The sequence below is a fragment of the Anopheles gambiae genome, chromosome X (genome assembly GCF_943734735.2).
Source record: "Anopheles gambiae chromosome X, idAnoGambNW_F1_1, whole genome shotgun sequence".
NCBI lineage: Eukaryota > Metazoa > Arthropoda > Insecta > Diptera > Culicidae > Anopheles > Anopheles gambiae.
In genome coordinates this window covers 8103832-8126340 of record NC_064600.1, presented here as the reverse complement: position 1 = coordinate 8126340, position 22509 = coordinate 8103832, and the positions used below count along the sequence as shown (strand labels likewise).

At 45.5% G+C, this 22509-nt stretch overlaps 2 protein-coding genes across 7 annotated transcripts in view; both read right to left on the bottom strand.

The window, feature by feature from the left end:
* Positions 1-22509, bottom strand: part of LOC5666747 (cell division cycle and apoptosis regulator protein 1) — an 86464-nt gene that overhangs the window by 44222 nt on the left and 19733 nt on the right. The window lies entirely within an intron of this gene.
* LOC1271774 (acetylcholinesterase) lies at positions 74-22471 on the bottom strand. 6 transcript variants are annotated; one of them, XM_061659425.1, is made up of 10 exons: positions 22143-22471; positions 17533-18180; positions 16088-16232; positions 15463-15984; positions 15187-15394; positions 14155-14297; positions 13922-14074; positions 13668-13831; positions 13403-13578; positions 74-13067 (listed from the first exon to the last, which is right to left on the bottom strand). In XM_061659425.1, exons 2-10 carry the CDS (start codon positions 17832-17834, stop codon positions 12943-12945), a joined length of 1938 nt encoding a protein of 645 aa, XP_061515409.1. In that variant the 5' UTR covers positions 17835-18180; positions 22143-22471; the 3' UTR covers positions 74-12942. The 6 variants fall into 6 exon arrangements, with proteins under 6 accessions (XP_061515409.1, XP_061515414.1, XP_061515423.1 ...); XM_061659430.1 differs by having other exon boundaries at positions 17533-18085; XM_061659439.1 differs by having other exon boundaries at positions 21978-22465.

Sequence of the window (22509 nt, the reverse complement as noted above, 5' to 3'; positions counted from 1 at the left end):
ACATTTGTAACGCAATGAGTGATTCCGAACACTGATGCAGCAGCCCGCAAAGCGGAAGAAAACACCCGCTGTATTATGTTTTGTACCATAATATCTTTATTTTACATGCTTTGTTTGTTTTTTTTTGTTTGTTTGTTTGTTTGTTTCGCCTTATTCGGCTGTCTGCAATACATATTATTCTATTTATGACTCACGCATCTATCGTGTTTTTGGAAAATTGATATGTTTTGTGTCGATTGTTGTCACTTAGCATTTCGGTTGTTTTGGTATTTTCTATGCCATTGTGTGTATGTGTGTGTTTTTTTTATTCTTCTGCTTGTTTTATTTATTTGGTTTTGGTTTGTTAAAATTATAAATCTCTCGCCTGTCCCGCGGTCTCACTCGGTCACTCAATTCTATATATATAAAATAGACACTTTCGGATTATCTTGCTACATCCCTTACCTTAGGTATAAGTATTCTTTCTGTTTGCATTTCTTTTAGTTTAATTTCCTATTCCTTTGGTTTTACTTCTTGTTTATCTTCTTCCTCTTACACTTCAAGTTTGCACTACTCAAACCCACCTAAATATGCGCCTCAGCTGCTGTTTAACACACTCAAAGAAAAAGCTAAGCATTAGACCTTTTGTTCTTCTTGTCAGTAATTTGAAGCTTACCTATCGAAAACGAAACATGTATCGCGCGGGGCGTGTTTCTATGTGTGTGTGTGTGTGAGTGTGATTCTGAAGAATGTAACACTTGCCATTACACTACGCTTTTGTTTTACGTCCGTGTCTCAATACTGTGTATATTTATGTATATATTTATCTGTATTTGTGTATATATAATATATATTTTTATGTAAATGTGATAATTCCTATAAATATTCATCGTTTTGTAATTTGTAGCAGCTCGCCCCTAAAACCATCTGCGAAGCTGCAGCCCGGAACCTAAATTAACTGCACCGCACACCGCAATATCTCTGCCCCAGCGACACATGCTAACAACCTAGTGCGTTAACGCTAAAGTTATTATTTTTGGTTTGTTTGTTTTCTTTTTCTGCTTCAAACGAACTAAATGGTTCTGCCCCTACTGCAATCCAGCCCGACCAGGCGCTTCCCCCGGGGGACGGGATGGAATTAGCTTTAGGAACCATTGGAAGCTAATTAAGCGCGTCCCCGCGAGTACCGGCCGGCCGAGCTGACTGTTGCTGAGCGCAAACGGGACTGAGAGTGCGACTTCCGCGGCAGGCAAACTGCCCTGGGCTGCGCATTCAAACTCCCGTTTGACCCATTTTGGTGGTGGTGGTGGTGGGTGGAGGGGGGGAACAACCTAAACAACGCTCCCCCACTTCCCTACTGGGTGCGCTTCTTGTACGAAAATTACAACCATGTTTCGCCCACCACGCGTGTTTTGGGGTAATGGTAAGCAAAGTGTCAAACGCTAGTGTGTGTGTGTGTGTGTTTTTTTTTTCTTTTTAAATTGAGCAGTTCCAAAAGCGCTACCGCGCATGGAGTGAAAGGAAAGTGAATCCCCACGTGCCTAACCACTAAACGAGACGACGCGATACACGGCGACCAGGTGCAGCATAAAAAGTACAGTAAAACTGTCATAGCAAGCCGTACAAACAGTGTAATATTCTATCGAACTCAGCGTTCGCCTAATGGTACTTGTAACCGTTGCTTGCTGTGATCTAAAAACACGTTCAACGTTTTCTTCTTCTTCTTCTTCTTCTTCTTCGTCCTCTACGGCTTAAATAACGGCTGCATCTACCGATGCCCATTGCCTGCCCGTGTGTTTCCATCCCTCGATTTTGGTTCTAGCCTTGAAGCCTGGAAAAAGGTTGTTTCAATACGATGTATAAAATATGTATCAAGTCGCTACGGGCTAATGGGGATCCAGATCCAAAGTAGGGCTACAAACAACGAAGGCCTCCCCCTCGACAGAGAGCGCCACTAGCATCTATCTAGTTGTCTACTCGGCGCCAGCCAGCCAAACAGTCACTAAGCCTCTAAGGTTCGTGCAAACACGTGGCCACGATGCACACACACACACACACACACACGCACATCCTGCTGCAAGCGCTAATATCAAGTTCGCATTCTTAGTGCCACTGGGGGGGGGGGGGGGTCAGCTACGGGGGAGGGTTATTAGTATACACATGGTGCACGGTTTGGTCTAAAACATACGTATGCACGTTTTTGCGGAACCTCCCGGGAACGCTAAGACGCGGCGCGTCGGTGTCGGAAGTATTTTGCACAACATGTATCGCAGATCGAGTGACGCCGCAACAACACTCCGCGTGACGCGTTAGTAGCACTAGCAGTGCAATAATAGCACTCAGTGCTTATTTTGTTATTGTTTAGCGTTATTGTTTGCAATGTTGTTGAAACCAAACTAGGTGTGTATGTATGTGTGTATGTGTGCGTTACACGCTTAGTAACATCTACAGGTTGATTGGTGTGCTGTTCGTACTGGAAATGCGTTTCACAAAAGTGTGTACGTGTGTGCGATGCAGCGCCGCGCCGGTTTTGTTACTTTGCTTTCTATTTAGAATTCAAGGTGGGATGATAAACGTTCGCTACAAACTATAAACAGGTGCACGCGCACATTTGGCGGGAAGCGAACGCGCTTTGCATTTTGTTTGTTGGTTTGTTTGTTTTTCTTTTCTTTTTTTTACAGCTCTTGCTTAGCAGCACACTACACAACTATTGCTACACTAAACTGAGGGCTTGGATTGGATGATTAACATACATGTATATATATACTCTCTTCGTGCCCACCAGTGCAGGTATATGGTTAGAGGTTGTTTAAACATTATAAAAGGGGAGCAGGCTGTTTTTGAGCCCATGTTAGGTAGTTTCATTCTGTTGGTTGTTTTACTTTCTTTGCTTTAAATCGCACAGGATACGGTTACTTATCTTATCGGTAATAGAATTGACGTGAGGTTCATTCCTTTCATTTCCCATTGTCATGCATTACTTCGCAGCTACGATCCAGCGCTCTGGGTTCGGCGTGAGGAATAGACGGTACATAAAACGTATAAAAAGTTTTCGAGTAGTATATGCTCCTCTAGTAAACAGGCTGCTAACCCGCGCACCGACACATACACACACATACACTCGCTCGCTCGCCTGCACATCGTGCTTGCCGTGCGATGTTTGCTAATTACTAACACACACATACTAGTACAAGTAGTGGCTGGACGACGAAAAAAGCTCTTGGCATGGTGGGGAGTTTTGAGTGATCTATCGCTTTTGTTTAGTAGTTTTGTTTTTCTTTTCTTCTTTGTTAGTATCCATCTCGCTTCGCTGTCGGAAGTAGCTGGTCAGTGTTGTACCAGTGGTCGGATAGTGTAGTAATGCTCGTTTTCCTAAATGGTACTACTGTAAGGCAACAACGAAACAACCCAAACAGTGATACGAACAAGAAGCACTCAGCACTTAAAAATAGGTTTCATAAATCCTTGCGTCTGATATGATGAATGTCTTCCTCTCTTTTTTCTTCCTCTACCTTTAAAAGGGAAAGTGCCGTCCTATATCCTTAACTTTAAAATCTCAAACAACCGTCAACTTTCGTTGTAATATAATAGTAATAGAACTAGTGCAACACTAGTAACAGGAAAATATATGCTAACCTTTCTTTACAGAACGTGTAAGCCTTGACCAAAGTCAATATACGATACATGTCGCTTCGTCCTTAAGGAACTGACAAGTGCAAGTAGATAGAACTTTGGTTTGTTGGTTTGTTTATGTAATTTTTTATGGGTGAACTAGAAACTGAAGAAAGGTCGTTATAATCTACAATATTGTACACAATTTGACGCATCAAAACTATAGCAATTTTTTTTTTGGGCAATTTGACGCTGGAATATGTTAATGTATTGTGTTTTTAATTTAAAAAAAACTGTTAACCTGCACTGAAATAACTGTTCTATCCAAGTTGTTAGGGATAAATGCCAAACAAGGACCAGAACTCGACCCTGTATCATAAATTGACTTTAGTCTTTGTGTAAATTGTACTAACTGTGAAGCAAAATGTGTAACAGGAACAAAAAAAAACAAAACAACATCACCACTGGGTACGAAAAACGATTTGGCATGCACGTGTCCTACATTTATACTTTCGTTATTTCTTTTTCTTCTTCCTCCTTGTTGCCATCTCTTCCCTTTGTTTTGGACGGTGCGGAGAGGAGTAAACGGAGCTGACTACAACGGGTGTGTACTAATGACAGTGACAGAATCTCAACTCAACTCAAACCACTACTTATTCTTTGCCTCTGTCTTGTGTTTCTCTTTGTTTGTATTATTATTATTTTGTTTGTTTGTTCTACCATCACAATCACACTAGCAGCGACACACACTCACACACGCGCGCGAACAAATACACATACGTGCAAACACACTCACACAAACGCACATCCGCAGCCACACCGATGTATAAATATATGTATATATTTATGTATATATTTTTTTATATGTATAGGTTAGGTTATTTGTTTTGCTTTTGTCTTTTCATGTTTGTTTCTATCGAGAAGGCTAGACTTTCTATCATTTTTTGTTCAATACACGAACGAAAGTAGTTTACCAGGGGAGCGTAATACACACACATACATTCTCACACACACACATACACACTTACACACACATTGGATGGTCGAGTTTTCTAATTCCTCTTATTTTCTCTTCTTCTCTCATTCCCTCTTTCTCTCTTTTTCTGTTTCTCTCTTTCTCTCTTTCTCTTTTTCTCTCTTTCCCTCTTTATCTCTCTCTATCGCTCTATCTCTCTCTCTCTATTTCTTTGTCTCTCAATCCCTTACTCTTTCTCTTTCGATTTCTCTCTTTACTTTTCTTTCATTTTCTATTTCTTTTTCGCTCGTTTTTCTCCCTAACTACCTTTCTCGGTCTCTCTCTCTCTCTCTCTCTCTCTCTCTCTCTCTCTCTCTCTCTCTCTCTCTCTCTCTCTCTCTCTCTCTCTCTCTCTCTATTCACAATAGTTTAATTGTTTAGTAATTACATACATGTGTGTAGGTGTAGGGGCGGTCCCGTGGTACAGTCGTCAACTCGTACGACTTACTAAACATGCCCGGTATGGGTTCAAGCCTCGTAGCAAGGACTGAATTTAAATAATTCTCGAAAGCCTGCATACAGGCCGGCATGCCCGCGTAGGACATTACGCCAAATAACAGTGTGTAGGTGTGTGTGTGTGTGTATGTGTGTGTTTGTGTTAAATCGTGATAAATATAAAATATATTCTAGACCAAAGGTATCCTAACGCTACGCTACTGCTACCGATCGATTCAGCCGAACACCGGCAAACCCTGCGTGCAATGGTCCTTGATCATCTATTATGAAAAAGGTGGCACACGCCTAACACGCACGCGCGCAACACCGACGCTATTTTTATAACACGTTTATGTACGTGTTTCTACTAACACTCACACAGCCTCGAAGCGTTCGAAAATTAGGCGCGCAGACGACTAACTTGCTGCGTTGCGAGAAGAGGAGGCCCAGGGATGAAGGAGAGGGGTGAACAATTACTAAGCGCTGCTCTGTAGCCTGTCACTTGTGACACTAGACGCATTTTGTATTAAAATGTTGTTATTTTTGTTAATTTTTGTTTAATTTAAGCCACCTAAAAAGCCAACCTAATTTAATGTCTTTATATCGTTTGTATGTGTGTTCGTGTGTGTAATAAAAGCGGCATGTTGTTTTGTTACATTTCAACCCCATTCATCCTCGTGCTCAGTCCAGCTGAATTTTTGCTTTCAATTCGTGTCCTACTAAATGGTTTGCCTACGACATGTCAATGTGTGTGTGTGAGAGAGAGAGTCTCTTTAATGTTTCTTTTTTTCCATTTTAATGTCACTGGCTTTAATGCGTACAAAATCCCTTACCAACGCTTCCAACAGGATAAGCTACTAAGCTAAGTGGAGTATGCTTTTAAACTAGTTGTAGTGTTATTTAGTATCGTTTCTTGTTTGTGTGTTTCACTTTAATACTTTCTCCGTTTTACATTTATAAAATGTGGTACGATTCGACGCTAATCGCTTTTAGTTAATTATCATTTAGAGAGTTTTAAAGTTTGGTAGTTTTGTTTTGTGTTGTTTGTTTAATATATATGTATGTATACCTTCCATTTAACCTTTACTACATAATAGCATTGAACGTTCAATCTGATGGAGTTGCAGCTACTTAGAATCTAAACACACCTACTACTGTTTCCTTGTTTTTTTTTTTTTCATTTGACCCAACAACCCCCCCCCCCCCCCTCCCCTTCCAATGTCTGCTGATGCCTGTTCTACAGGCGTCCTCATGGGTGGGTTGCATGGGCACACAGCGCTAACGTGTCAGCTGGAAATATCACTTCAGCAGAGTATTTTGTTGCTAATTTTGTAACCTCGTTCATCGTTTGATCCTCCAAAAAAAACCTGCGCATTTAAAAAGTGCGCTGCATTCGCTTTGGGAAAGATACCTAAAAGCCTGCCCCAGTCACTACCGAACACACGAAGCCGCACGTTCACCCCGTCACGCGTCTACCTTTTTGGGTGCGAGATGTGGCAAGAAGTAGCAAAACACGGCTTAAATCAAAAATAGTATACTAACATCGTACTACGAGCGTTTTTTTACCGCTATCGTGCAGCTGCTATCCTTGTGGTCGTCGTCTGCTGTGTTCTGTTCTGTTGTTTCAGTGTGTGTGTATTGGTTCAAGTGTGATTGTTAATTATTGTTCATAGACATTGAAATTTCCACTGGATGTTGCTATTGGTGAATAAGTACATTATTATCTATCAGCTTTACGGTTTGACTTGTCGATTTACTTATTCGTCACAGACAGGCACTAATCTAGATAATATGCTTGTTTATAATACGATGTTGTTTATAAATACGATATGTTGTTGTTATCTTTCCTCTCTCTCTCTCTCTCTCTCTCTCTCTCTCTCTCTCTCTCTCTCTCTCTTGTTTCTTGACAGTTAAAAAGCTTTTCAATTACTAAGATTTTAACAAAAAAAAAACCCCTAATAGCGCTTCTCAATAGCGAACCATTTAGTTTTATTTTGTCAACCATTTTGTGGTGCAATTACACGTACATGCCTAAACAGTGTTTTCTAAACAGTCGAACGCAATCCGCCCAACCACGCTATAGTATAGTTACTAATTTTATTGTTTGCTGTTGTGTTGGTTTTCCTGCCCAATGTATCGTGCACACTACACACAAAAAATACACTCACGCAAGCAAACGACAATCGTGTTTGGTTAGATTTTTTCCTACATTATTTCCTTTTTTTTGTTTCACTTCCATAGGAGAAAAAGAGTAAAAATAGAATGACTTGCTTATTTTTATTGTCATTGGAGCTTCCGCTGTTGCTGCTGCTGCTGCTGCTGCAGCCCGCAGTGTAGTGAAAACGTTCACGCATACTAAGCTGCTTAGTGCATAGTAACAGACGTTACGGTGTGTCGTCCGTGGCGACGGTGTAAAATCATACCTTGGTACGCAAACGCTACCGTCTAGTGCACGCACACCCATGAAAACAGAATATCCGGCAGCGGCGACCGATCTGCCTGCGATGAGTTACTTCCTTGGTATAGAAGGGGTCATTTAAACGATGAACCATTGTTGTAAACAATATAAGCAATATAAGCAAAAGAGATAGTGTGATTATACAGTTTTGGCAAACGAGTAGGGTGGCCATAACTATTGGGTTGGTAATTAATTTAAACTAAGAGTTATTAGCTACAAGTAACTCATTCATACAACAAAAACAAAATTTATGCTTAAAAAACATAAGAAATATAATAACTGAAACAATCAATTCTATCCGAAACTAAACGCTAATTTACTTAGCTGAATTCCAGTCTGAATTAGTGAGCGCCAATTTGTTTTTTTTTCTTCATGTGTGTGTATACATATATTTATATCAGAAACAGCGAATGAAAAAAATAATCAACCATATAGTTTTCCAAATGCTCGCAGGATTCGCTGTGGGAGAAAAGGAGTGTTCCTTTTTTTGTATATGATTGATAATACGTATCAGTTGACATACAAGTCCGAAATTCAGTCTTTATCGATGTAACAGAAATGCAGGAGAGTAAAGGCCAAAACGAATCGTGGCACAAACAATCGTGGTACCGAACCAACGATCGCCAATCGGTATCGATCGGCCATAGAAACAGCGAAACAAACCTAACCTCAAATCACCTCTTCCGTACAAGCGTGTGAGTAGAAACGATTCGTGAAGAAGTTCTTAGCGGGACTTACATTACAAACAAACCTACGGCTAGGGATGGGCCACAAACGCACACCCACCCACACACACACACACACACACACACACACACACACACACACACACACACACACACACACACACACACACACACACACACACACACACACACACACACACACACACACAATGGTCATTTCGACTCGATCACTTAGAAATGCGTTGGCATTCATCTTGCGCTACTACCACTCATTCATTAGCTCTATTTTGTGTTGTGTCTGTGCGTGTGTGTGTGTGCGTATTTGTTTGCATTGCAATATTTGATATGTCTGTTGATGTCCAAGCAATGGAACTACAGCGTCCAAACAAAGAATAGGACACTAGCATTTACGCAATTACAATAATGGTATGGCCGGCATGGCGGCGAACCCACACTACTATCTGCACACTACTGACTGTGTAACGATGCACTAGCTCATCCTGTATGATTTACAAGGTAGACAGTTATGCTACTGATTTTTGTATGTTCTTCTTCTCGTAATACTGGTAGCGTTCCGTGCTAGTGCCTCACTGTACAAAAACGTATTCTTAGTGTTTGGTTGTTTGTTCATCTTCTTCGTTTTTCTTTGTTTCGTTATTCTTTGTCTCTAGAAGGCCTTTGTAATAAGATGATAAAACTACTTTCCGTACATGTTTTGTTTTGTTTTGTGTTATATGCGTGTGTATATATATATTTACCGCAAGTGTACACGCGACAGAAAGTGTACAGATGCACGTACTGCGGTTACACTTCCGTCTGCTGCTGCCTGCCTGGTTCCACTGACACATAGAGGCAATTTGTGCACCCTCGCAAGCACACCAAGCACAGCAAGTAACGTAAAAAACTACTAAACGTCGTGCGGTGGTTACTACACTACCCTCGGACCACGCTCAACAACTAAACTGCTCGGCCTGACGGTGTGTTTGTGTGTTAGTTTCTTTCCCACCCCAACTCGCGTATGGGGCCGAGTGATATGTATGGGTTTTTTTTTTGTTCGTATAGTTTGTCTAGTAATACTTTTCCAGTAATCAATTGTAACGATAATGCACTAGCCGCACATACGCTTAAGTTTACAGTCTCGGAAATGCTATACCGCTCAATTCACACAACTCAATTCACAACTCACAAGGAACTTGCTAAGGTGTCGGCGTGCGTTTGCGTGTGATTGTTCATAATACTAGTACAGCACATTGGACACAAAACTTGGACAGCTAACTCCGCCTCCGGCTTTACGCGCACTCCACCAACGTTGGCAGAAAACAAAATGCGTCCAAAAATCAGACTTCACCCGCTAGCGCCCGTGAACCCGGCCCGTACACTTGCCAGATCGATTTCGACTGCCGAAAAGGGGCGCCAACGACCTGTCGCCAATGCTGTGCATCCGTGTAACCGGCTACTTTAGCACACAGGCCCGTTCGTCTACTATCAACGGTCTTCACTAAATGTCAGCCTCTCTGGCCCAGGTTCTTGTGTTGGGTTTTGTTCTGCTTCCTGTTTGCAGCTGTTGTGGGTAGTACATCGGAGGAGTGGCGCAAGCGCGTTGCGGTCTTACACTGACAGCTGCTGACTTTCGGTTTCTTTTCACACTGTCCATTCCTCTCGAGATTTTCAGGTCACACAGGTGGATAAGCTCAAAGGGTGGCGGGAGGATGGGTGACTATGTCTCTCTTGCATATTGCATATGGTGGCTAGACTAGTGCACAGTAGTGCCAAACAGAACTGCTCACTGCAGTATGCTACCTGATATGTTTTACGATAAGCTTTGACCTTTGTATTGTGTTGCACACACACACAGACACGCTGTGTGTGTATGCATGTGTGTGTGTATAATGGTTACTACCACTACTAATCATTTACTTAATACTTCCACGCACACACCCTAAACATAGTCAGAAACCAGAAAGTGCCGCCATTAGTACCTGTTTGAAGGTTAGTGCTAAACAGTGTTACTGTTTCTGTTTTCTGTTGAAACAAGCCAATAATGACACACCTGTCAGTGTGAAGAATCTACTGTCTACTGCACCATTTGTTTACACTAGCTCTTTCTTTCTCTCTCACTCTCTATATCTCTCTTTCTTTATCTCTCTTTTCTCGATCATAGCGTTACGGTGGCGTTACCCAGGCGTTATCTTTTCTGCACCCTTCGACTTTAATTGATTCGCTAAAGTGGAGCCTCTTTGCGAACCAATTGAAAATGTACGGCTGCCTCGTTCGCTCGGTCCTTGAGCAGCACCATTTCCCCCGTGCCGATTGGGAGCTCGGAATAGAGCTGGCTAGCGAACTTGCTCGCTCGGTTAGCGCGACTACACATCTACGTAAAAGCGTTCACGTTCAACATTGACTGCCCCCCCCCCTCCCCCGCCGCACTAGTGGGAGATGGTGCACTACTACTTCTCTACTACTCTTCTCTGCACGCGTTACGAATTACAATAACGGTTAAAGCACCTGATATGTTTTTTTGGTTTTCAGTGTGTGTGTGTGTTACTTTTGTTTGTTTTGTGTTTCACTTTCTCTCCGTTCTAGAAGCAACTAGAGGTATGTACACTATGTGCACTACTCAATTTTACGTTCCACTGTACGTCTTTTCCTTTTTGTTAAAACATTTTTTAGTGTCAATTTGCTACACTTTCTTCTTTTACCGTTTCTTGTCCTTGTGTTTGAGTGCTTGTTTGTTGCTGTGTGTTTTAAATGTGTTAATCCTGTTTAACGCATATATTCTACACTTTACTGCATGCGCAGGTGTGGCCGTGTGTAAGATTGAGTTTTGTGTTAGTTTTTTCGTTTTTTTTTTCGCTAAACACCGCTAAACATCGTATTGAATCACATGCATGTGTATGAATGTTGTTTGTTTTGTTGATCATAAGACCGCATCGCGTATGTTTTGACCGTTACTAATAAAACAAACCAAACACGCTTCCCTCTCTACTAACAGTATTTACCAATTACTAACAATATCGCCACCGTTGACAGTTCGTGTTTACATTTCTCTTTCTTCTTCTTTTTTTTTTTGTTTGCTAGTTTGCTGTTGTTGTTATACTTAATTTTGCCGATCGGTATTGTTTTCAAAAGTGGGTTTACAATTCTCATAAAAAGCTTTCTTATAAAGGTAGATTTACTTATTCGCTATTTGTCTTTTCCATTCCTGTTTTTCTAACCACTTGTTTTTTTTTTCCTCCGCTACCGTTTCTTCTCATCCTTTCTGCCCGTTGCTCGCTTGTTTTGTTGTGGTTTCGTTTCGTGTTTTTCTTCTACAATATTGTATATTAATATCTAAGTTTATCCAGTTTGAATGATATGTTTTGGGGTTTACATACTGCTTTACGTTAAATATATATATAGTCGGTTGAACATCTAAAAAAGATGGATCCATTACTTCATAAAGAGTTGTTGTTTTGTTTTGTTTTTTTTGGTAATGCAAGTGCGTGTTGTTTTTCCTTGTTTTGGGTTGCTTTGATTTTTTTTAATAAACGAGCCTTTTTTGTTTTTCAAATCGTTAAATAAACTTATTTGCTTCATATATAATTATGTTTTGTATGTATATGTATATATATATAATATATATATAGGTATATTAAATGTAACATCTAAATGGCGCCATGCTTTGGTTTCCTTTTAAAAGTTCATTGTTCAGATTACGACGAGTTTACAGAGAAAAACAAATGAAGAAAAACCGAAGTACAGTAGAGCGTACGGTGGAAAATCAAATCACGTGTGTGTCAGAAAGGAGCAACTTTCTTCAAACGGAGGTTTCTTTACGCTACAATTTTAGTCGGTAGTGGAGATGTGCAGCCAAAGAACGGGCCTTTTATCCCTTGCCCTACGCGGCTGTGCCCGACGCGTACGGTCGCTAAGCTTCTGCTAGTCTGCTCCCTTGCTTTTTCGGTTTTTCTTTTTCTTTTTTTGTTGTTGTTGCATCACCTTTCTCCTACCGCTTGCAATATTATGCTTAAATATTGTTATTTTTTTGGTTTTATCATATTCTCTAGGTATAGCTACACAGCAATATTTCATAAGTCTTCAAGCACGTGATATGTATTTGTGACAGAGGTTGTTTCTTTTTTTGTTGTTGTCTGCTTCTTCTTTCTCTTTTTCTTTTTTTGGTTGGTTGTTATTCAGGGCACCAGTAGCCCAAAGAAAAAGATCACAGGATCCAGTCCTTTGGTAACGTGTTGTGGCGATATGTATTAGTTTCTTGCTCCCCCACTGATGCTTCCTTTCGTTTTTTTTTTGTTGTTCCTGCTCGCTGTTCGCTGTTTCTTTTTTCCAGCTCTCTCTCTCTCTTTATCGTTTTTACTCACTGCTTCCCACTGCACTGAGCTTGGTTTGATTTTTGTTGTTAGATGTTAGAGCATATTCGTTTTACGTTTGTGTATGTGTGTTTCCCCTTTATTGTTTGCTGCTTGTCTTCCTTTAAGAGGGATGTATGTATCCGTCAATTGATGAAAAGCGCCTGCGCTTCACCAAGAAAAAGCTCCTTGAAATTCGATAATACGCCATCACAAAACCAATGAATACTTTCCGCTGTCTTGCGGATGATGCCGATCGGCCTATCGCGGGGTCAAGCATGGATAAATAGGCTGTTTCCATCCGGGGTGCAACGAACTAGAGAGTTTGGGAATGGATGGGGAAGATGTGTACGGGTATTGGGCGGGGGGTTGAACGGGATAATGGGTGGATGCTGTGCTGGGCGCGCCAGCTTAAGCTGCTACCAATCTCGCCACCGCCAGACTGAGCGCGATCAGCAGCGCAACGGTGGGCGCTGCCCGGGCGGTGCTGGCTATCGAGGTGTGGTCGTCGAGCTTGCACGGATCCTTCAAGGGCACTGCAAGGAAAGGGTAAGGTCGGATAAGGCATAAAAAGGAGCAGTGAGAGAGAAGAACTAATAGAAAGAACCATACAGGGTTTTCCAGGGGTTCTCATAATAGTCGGACAATTCCGTGACTCTTTCTTATTGGAAGTGAACTTCATACTGTGGGAATTGATTTCTATGGCACCCTGTTTGGTCAGGCTTCTTGGAAATTCCGATTTGTCCAACAATCGTGCCATAGAGTTCAATTCCCATTACATTAAGTTCATTTCACTTAAGAAAAAGTCAATAAAGTGGCCCACAGCTATGAGAACTCCTGGAAAACCCTGTAAGGCACTAGCGTAACCTACCCGACCAGGCCCGCAGTCTTGGTAGGAAGTCGTTCCAGAAGGCGCACGAGGTCGCCATCGGTCCGCGGCCATACTTTTCGCCCCGCAGATCGTCCTCGCCCTCCGCGTTGAAGATAAAGTAGATCGGGTTCTCCCTCGTGTACAGTGGCCAGTGTTCGCCCTCGAGGGCCGGATTGCTGTGAATGGAGGGGGAAGGGAAGAAAAGGAATAGTGCTTTTATGTTGCCTGCAATTTCCAGCCGACGGGCCTCGTAGGGTGTACGTACCCGGTGCGTGCAAACTCGCTCACCGACAGTACCATGCGGCGGCTCAGGTCCCGCTCCCGCTGCCGGTACTGCAGCGACGCGTTCATCGGCTGGCCGAAGATGTACTCGACCTCGTCACCGTGCAGCACGCCCATCCATTCGCCCCACAGAGAGGTGCTGGTACGCTGGAAACGGTCCAATAAAGCAGGTCCCTTTCGGTTAGCAATACTCAAAGCGGGCTGAGGCTGAACCACACCAACAAAGCATAAACTTACGTGAGTGAAGTAGTAATAGTGCACCGAGGCGCCACGCTCCGTCAGCCCGAGCGCGAACTCGTTCGTCGGACAGATGAAGAAGTGGTCCCCGACAGCCCGCCCGACCTGGTGCTGGTTCTGGTACCCATCGTTGCCACTCTCCCATCCCGTGTACTGGGGTGGTGTGAGGTGAAAAACACGTTAGAACAGGACTGCGCTTTGAAAATGAGGTACTATATCGCACAAACACACACCTGAAAGATGATTGCCTCGCGTTCCGGCTCGGACGCTTTGTTGAAGATGGTGTTCATGATTTCCAAAAACTTGTCCCTCGGCAGCGAGGTGGCCGCATCCTTCTCAAAGTAGTCGATAAAGTCGTACAGCAGAAAGTAGGTGCCTGCAAGTAGGAGAGCATACACACGTTCCAGTTGAGCAAGAGCTGAGGTACGGCAAAAATCCGGAGTCGACTCCGATCCGAATCCAATAATTTCGGAACCGACTAGGTAGGTCCGCCCAGCATTACTCTGGAGCCGTCCGGAATCGTCCAAAGTCATTCGGAGCCATCTGGAGTCAGTCGGAGTCGTTTGAAATCGTCTGGAACCGTTCGGAATAGTCTGGAGCCGTCCAGAGTCGCCTGGAGTTGGAGTCATCCGAAGTCGTCCTGAGTCATCCGAAGTCGTCCGGAGTCATCCGAAGTCATCCGGAGTCATCCGGAGTCATCCGGAGTCATCTGCAGTCGTCCGAAGTCGTCTGAAGTCGTTCGGAGTCGTCCGTCTAGACTCCGTACAACTCCGAACAAAATAACTCCAGACGACTGTGGATGATTCCAGACGACTCTGCATGATTCCAGACGACTCTGGAAAACTCCGGTCTTTGGACAACTCCAGACCAATATGAACGACTTCAGGCGACTCCGGACGACTTTGGACGACTCCAGACTACTCCAGATAACTCCAGACGACTCTGAACAACGCGAGAAGATTCTGCAAGACTCTGGACGACTCGAAATCCAGGCGATTTTGGACAACTCCGGACCATTCCGAACAACTACGGGCGACTCCGGTCAACTTTGGACGACTCCAGTCGACTCCGGATGACTCTAGACGACTTCAAACGACACCGACCCAGACGACTCAATCCCGGACAACTTCGACTCTGGACGGAACTAGTGGTTCTGATTTTGCCCTAAGTCGGAATCGGACTAACAATAGTCGGAGTCGTTTCGAAGTCGTGGGTGTAGTCCAGTGAGCAAATCATTAGTCTATAGCCGCCCACTACCATCGTACCTTCGTCCCGGTTGCTGCCGACCAGTATGTCAATTCCTTCGAGGTTTGCCTCACGCAGCATGGTCATCGGATCGGCTGTCATGAACACTCCGTCGATGGTCGGCGCCGACGGAAACCCTAGTATGCCGGAGTACGAGTTCCACTGCTGGACCGAGATCGTCTTCGCGTCCACGTTTCTCATGCACTGCATGACCGTGCTCGGTGACTCCTGGACAGCGAGCAGAGAACGGGCCGGTTAGCTAAGCAACGGAGTGCCAAAAACGATATTACCATTACCTTCAACATTGTCAGATTACAGTTGCAGTCGTCGATGAGCCCTTCCGCGATCTGCAGCGCCTTCTCGGCCGTCATGTGGCTCCACGGTGCGTTGAGCGTGCCCGATTGCAGGATGCCCCGCTTGGACAGGCCGCGCGTCACCGGCGACAGCAGGTGCAGGCTGACCGAGCTGCCGCCCGCCGACTCGCCGAACAGCGTGATCAGGTCCGGGTCGCCGCCGAACGCTTTCGCGTTTTCCTTCAGCCACCGGATCGCCAGCGCCTGGTCCCACATGCCCATGTTGCCGGGCGCATCCTCCTCGTACCCGTTGATGTACGGTGCCAGGTAGAGGAAGCCGAACGCACCGACCCGGTACTGCATCGACGCCACGATCACATTGCCAACCGCGGCCAGTATTTCCGCGTTGTAGATGTCCAGGGTGGAGGTGCCGCTCATGAACCCGCCGCCATAGATCCAAACCAGCATTGCCAGCCCGCCCTTCGACTGATGCTGGCGCTGGAAATCGTCATCGTCCTGGAAATACTGCAAACAAACAAGCGGGAGAGAATTAAGTGGGAGGATGTATAGAAATAGCCACCATACGGTAAAGGGCATCGCAGCTTCCGCAACGCTACGCAACACTTACGTCATTGCTTCCAAAGTTCAGGCCGCGTCCATGCCGTAGGCGTGTTTTCGTCGGCACCCAGATGTTCAGATACAGACAGTCTTCGGAAACGTTCGTGTTGGGATTCCACATCTCTTCGCCTGCGAAGCCGGGGAAATATTCGTACCTGTAACCGGAAGGCATCCAATAGGCAAGCGAGTGGAAGGTCAGCGTCAGTAACTCTTTTCTTAACATTTCCAATTGCACAACTCCGAATGTTTGAGGAGTTCCTTCGATGTACGTAGGTTTGTAGGAAATGGAAAGGGTGTTTTTTGTATTGACAGAAGAGAATAATACAACGATATACAAATGCAATTGTTGGTAAAAGATAGACATCCGAAGAAATGTCACCAAAACGCTTTCTGAAACGTACAGATTTGCAGGATACAGAGGGATATCGGAAGGAAATAATTGCTAAAAATTTATATTTCTTGACATTTACTTTTAAGTTATTACACCCGGTTTAGGTTCCCAAGATACTTAGATATCAAAACGAGTGCATCGTCATTGTATACTGGAACACGTAGTTATGAAAACACAAGACAGTGTTTTCCAGGGGCTCTCATAGTTGTGAGACACTTCCTTGACTCTTTCCTATGGGAAGTGAACTTCAAAAGATGGAAATTGGACTCTATGGCACCCTTTTTGGACAGGTTTCTCCAAAATTCCTATTGAATTTGCCCAACAAGGGTGCTATAGCGTCCAATTCCCATTACTTTAAGTTCATTTCTCGTAAGAAAGGGTCAATAAAGTGTCCCACAGCTATGAAAACTTCTGGCAAACCATGTAAAAGCTGTAATTCCACCAAAGATTCAGACGTCGTAGTTCCCATGGATACTGAGATATTGGGAATCATTAGCGGATTCATTGGGCATTCGTAGTTGTCACGGCTTGACAGAGAAGTAAGAGGCTTTAGGCCGTGCTCTGGCAGCAATCAAACAAGATATCAGACTCGAAAAAAAGTACTACCCAAGTTCCATAGAACCTGAAGTATTCTGAAGGTCAGGAATTGTGTGTTAGGAATAATGTAATGATTTTGAGCATTTATCAGAGATAGAAAAATGATGAATTATTTAATGTAGATTAGAATTGAGAGTTTTCTAAGAGTTGCAGAGATGTTTCATTCCCCTTTAAAATTCCCCTAGTTGAGGCATACCGAAAGTTAAAATTACTAAATGTCAAAATCCTCAGCATTTCTGGTAAAAAGGGCGTTCATTGGGACGAAAATTCTTAGATTTAAGTTCCGAAGGCAGCATTTGCTGCTGGTTCCCAGGTTTCCCTGGGAGTACAAGCATTTAAAGGGAGGTTCTGAGCATATAACCCGAATGTCCAGGTTCCCAGGATGTGGGGTGACATTCAAAAAAGGCAGTACATGGAATTCACTCACACAAACAAACAGCACACGTACACCTACATGACAAACTCACCGTTCCTGTATGCACGACGGAGGTAGTCTGGTTGCATCGAGCACCCCGTGCCACGGTTCGGCCGGGACGGGCTTCTTGAACCGCAGGCTGTCGACCGGCGGCTTCGCGAACGGTACGCCATTGAACACGTGCACCTCGCGCCCCTGCACCATGGTCGAGCGGCCGCGGATCGGACCGCTGCTCGTTTGCACCACCAGCCGATCGATGATGGCGTAGGCGGGACATATCACAGTCGCACCGAGCAGCAGCACCAGCACGTTGCCGACGCCAACTGCCGACTGGTGGTAGTACGCGGACGCCATGCCGGCGCTCTCGGGGCCTCTGGTGCGCACGGACGCCTGGTGGAGGGCTGGCGAAGGCTGGGTTGATCGTAGTTCCCGGTGCGTTCCGCTCGCCGCTAGCGCAAAAACGCGTTTCCTGAGACGGCGGTTTTTGCGGGCGGTTTGGGGCTTTTGGTTGTTTGCTGGTTCGTCGGCTGGTTGTTGGTACAGCGTAGAGTCGTATTTGGCGTTCGCTGACACACTCACATTTCACATCACTATTGTTACTGTCACTGGAGGGGGTTGGAAGGAGATGGTTCCGATAATATTTTTGTATTGTTATTTCTTGCGCCCGTCCGTTTGCGCCTTGCTATTCGAGAGTGATGCGCTGCGGAAATCGTACGAACAAACGATCAGCAACAACAGCGGAGGGGGGAGAAAACACACACACACACACACAAACACACATACGTGTGAAAAAGTCTGCAGCTGGTTACAGAATGTGTTCAATTCTATAGCCGTAACGTTTGCCTTCTCCAACGGCTCAGTGCCAGTGCAGGGGTACTGGTGGTAGATTTGTTCGTACGATACAGCAGAACGCTCGCCACTGCTAATGACCCCATTTTTCGCTTCCCCGTCCCCCCTCTCCTCTATCCATGGATGTAAATCAACACAAACACACACACACCCACGCATGTGCGCGCGCGCTCGTGTTATCAGCTGCCCCAACACAATCACACCGCTCTGGCGCGTGCTTGAGTGAGGAAGAGATAGAGAGAGACAGAGCACGCGCGTCCGAGTAGTAGTATCGTAAATTGGAATCACATGCTCACATGGAGCACGGAGTGTGCAACACGAATGGTTCCCGTCGTTGTGCGCAAGCCTCAGGGAAAAAAAACGGCCACGCTCGTTCCGCCAGCCAGCAGGACGGGAGCACCAAAATGGGCACGTTGACATCAGGACATTTATATTACATAAAAACAAAACACACAGCGCACAGCACAGCAAATGCTTGAGCATGATGTGTTTTTACTTATATTTGTTTTGTTTGTTTTTTTTTTTTGCTTCTCTGCAATGCGTTTGATACGCGCCCGCAAAGCTCTCTGTTTATTATTATTTTTTTTGTTAATGTTTAGTTGACATTTTTTCCCAACCATGAGGCCATTGGTAAGGCACTTTGTTGTTATTCTCCGTAATTTTCCGATTGTATATAGATATACGTGTGGAACATCCTGCTAGGACAAACCGGGGCTAGCATCACCTAGCTGTACGGCTCGGTTTTGGTTCCGGCGATCTCTCAATGTCCTTCATTTCATGGTCATCCAGCAACACACACACACACACACTCGCAGAAAATCCCCTAACCACTACTATAGCCCTGCCATGATTTTTTCTCCCCCCTTTGCCGTGAAATCGTTACAGAAAATTGAAAACACACAGAAGAGGGACCATGCAGCAAACCGCCTGTAACCCCAAAGCGGGGCGCCCAAACCACTGGGAATGATTTTCAATTATGGTACTACACCTTTGACCTTCGCGGTAATCCTGCACTGCACTGGCGAGCAGGACAACAACAGAAATTCTCCCCTCCAAAAAAAAAAAGCAAAACAGCTCCACTATCGATTTCATTGCTAGCCTTACCGCGTGCCCTGTGTGCTCAACTGTGTCAGCTCAACTTGTAGACGCAACGCACAGAGCGCTAAGAAGATAGAAGACGGGACAAAATAGCAACAGCACAAGCAATCCACACGTGTGCAGGTGAACCGGATGCGAATTGCATACAATTGTGCCCCCCATTGTCTGCTCCCACCAAGCCTATCCCCTTGGAGCATCCATTAGATCCAGCAAATGGGGCCAATCCAGCACTCCCCCCCCCCCCTCCCCCTCGATACGTCCCAGCCAGTCCACACATTATGTAATTTATTGATTTTGCCGTCCAACAAACAACAACTAAAAAAAAAACTGCCACAAGGTACCGATGGCCATGTTTTATTTAGCAGCTGAAGATTAACAGTGTAACCTCACGTCATGGGGTCCCTTCCTCTGTTTGTGTGTGTGTGTGACCACCCCTCCTTCACCCCTTGAGGATGCTCTTCGCAAGAATCCGATTGGGGGTAGGATGACCCACCACACCGCTATCCCCTCTAAACAAAAAAAAAACTGAATTTTACACCACACCATGCCGCCGTCTGCGTAGTAGAATACTACGGTAAGGCGGCGTGCGTACACCGCGTTCTCCACATCACATCACACTCCACCTGTAGGGTCTCCCTCCTCCCTCCCCCCCCCCCACCCTTTCGCACAGGCAAAGCCAGCCAAGAAGACACCAAATAGAACCCACACCCCCCCCACACACGCACGCCCAGCAGAATGTTTTACTACGTGCGGTTCTAGGAAGAGGTGTGTAGTAGGACGAGCAGGTAGGAGCAAAACAACTAAAAAAAAAAAAAGGCAAAGAAAACGAAAAGGAAGCAAAGCAGGCTCTACGCAACGTACACAAACGCCCACGCGCGGCGCACAGCAACCCTGCCATCGGTTCTGCCTTTGACCTTGAGCGTACTGCACACACACACGCACACGACAGAGACACGAGTGCAGGAGCGCTTAGAGGTTTGCGCGGCGGCTGCACACACGACGAGAGCAAACTAATTCGATAAATACTGTGACAATTCAATTGATTTCGTCTCGCTGCTCTCCCTCACCCGCTTGCCGCCGTTCTGAACCCGCTTCATACTACCTTGCCAGCACCACCACCATAGAATTTAGTTTAGTAACAAGCGGCCTCGGCAAGCACTCCCAGGAAGCCCAGCAAACTCCAGGATGCGAAACCTCTCCCCCCCCTCCCCTTCCTCCCGTGCCGCAATAGAATGTTGAATCCCGTCTTCTATCATCAGCCTCTCTCTCTCTCTCTCTCTATCTCTCAGTTGATGGGCAGACGCAAGGTGAGAGAGAGAGATAGAGAGATAGAGATATTGATTTTTATCCGCCCGCGCCTACACATTCCAGCACCACAGCGACCACCCATCAGGTCTGGGCCTGGGCCTGGAGGAACACCCTGTCCCATTCCCCCCCCCCCCCCCTTCCCCGACCGGGATCGGTCAACAATAGATGCACACACATAGACGAGTGGAGAGTGAAGAGAAAGAAAGAGAGATAGAGAGAGAGAGAGAGAGAGAGAGAGAGAAGGTAGTAGAAAGGAAGCCCCTCTGCTTCCTCTCGCCCACTCGCACGACTACATTATCCTCAACAAACAACTGGACAGCTTCGACGACAAATGTTGCAAACGAGTTGTGGCAAACTATTTTGTGCAATGGCTGCCCGCCCACTGTTCCACAATTCTACAAGCAGCGGCGTTACGTTACTTTGCGTTACGCGTTACGTTGCTGCTACTACTCTACTACTACGGCAGGGTTTACTACGGACGCGCGCGCGTGTCTCTACTACCAAATCTCCTCCTGCTGCCTGCAGGCATTACTCAGAAGGACTGCAGTGTGCGTGTGTGTGTGTGTGTGACGGAGCGGCCAAGAAGTCCTTCCAAATTCTTGGAGGATCCATCCAGAGAGTGGGTGGGAGACTCGTCTACGGCTTGTGCAGCACACGCACAGCAGGCACAACCTGTGCACTGCGCGCAAGGACGAGCCTCCAACCAGACGTCGCGGTGACCCAGAACAGTTCTACCTCTATCTCTCTCTCTCTTTCTCTCCTTTCTCTATCTCGCTGTGTGCCGCTGATTTTACGGGGTCGATGAACAGAAGCATTGGGAAATTTGGGGGTATCGGAAGGAGTGACCCTTTCTGCTCCTCAGCCGTTCAGGTTGATTGTAATTGGTTGGTCCTGCTGTTGCGAGGGGCTCTTCCAACAGGCTCTTACGTTCCTGCCCCCTACCCTTTACCAGTTTAAAGGCTCGCAAGTTATGCACAGAGATCCTGTGTAAGATACTCTGGACCGATCCAGGGCACACCTGCTAAAAACACACCAGGCGCCGCGCGCTAGGCATCCCAAGGGGGTACAGTCCGGAAAAACGGGAGCCAACAGTAGAAGGGACCTCTTCCACTCAACCCTTGGAATGTAAAGGAATGTCCCAACTACAACAAGTCCCCCCCGCCCCCCGATTCGGCCAGTCAGTGTGCAATTGGTGGAATAGTATCGCTAAACCCTCAACCATCCCCAGGAAATTGTAAGTACCAGTGCCAGCTGTGGAGCCCTCCAAAAAGGAGTCGCGAAATACGAAACACACACACACACGCGCGCGCACGGTTCAAACACACACACACACACACACACACACTGGTGTTGGAGTTAGTGTCCCAACTTCTGGAACACCTCGCGTAGCAACACACACTCACACACCTTTTTTTGCTTTTCCTGTTTTTTTTTCTGGGGGAGCTCCTGTTTTGCTCTGCACTGTGGTTTCAAAACTTGCTTGCTGGTCGGCGAAAGTTTGCGCGTGAGAGTGTGGCGGTATGTGTGAAGGTATGTGTGTCTGTGTGAATTATGCAAAGCGCCACACACAGTAACAGCCGGGGAACACAAAACACACTGGTTTAAAACGGAAAAGTCGGTAGTATCAAAATGTTAATCTCTCGCCAACTGCTCAACTGAAACTGAACACGCAGCACACGGCACCGTGAGACACACACCACACACCACCGGAGGGGTTCGTCGTCCAGGTCGTCCTGAGCCGAGCCGAGCGCAGCCGCTTCGGCCCAACAGTTGT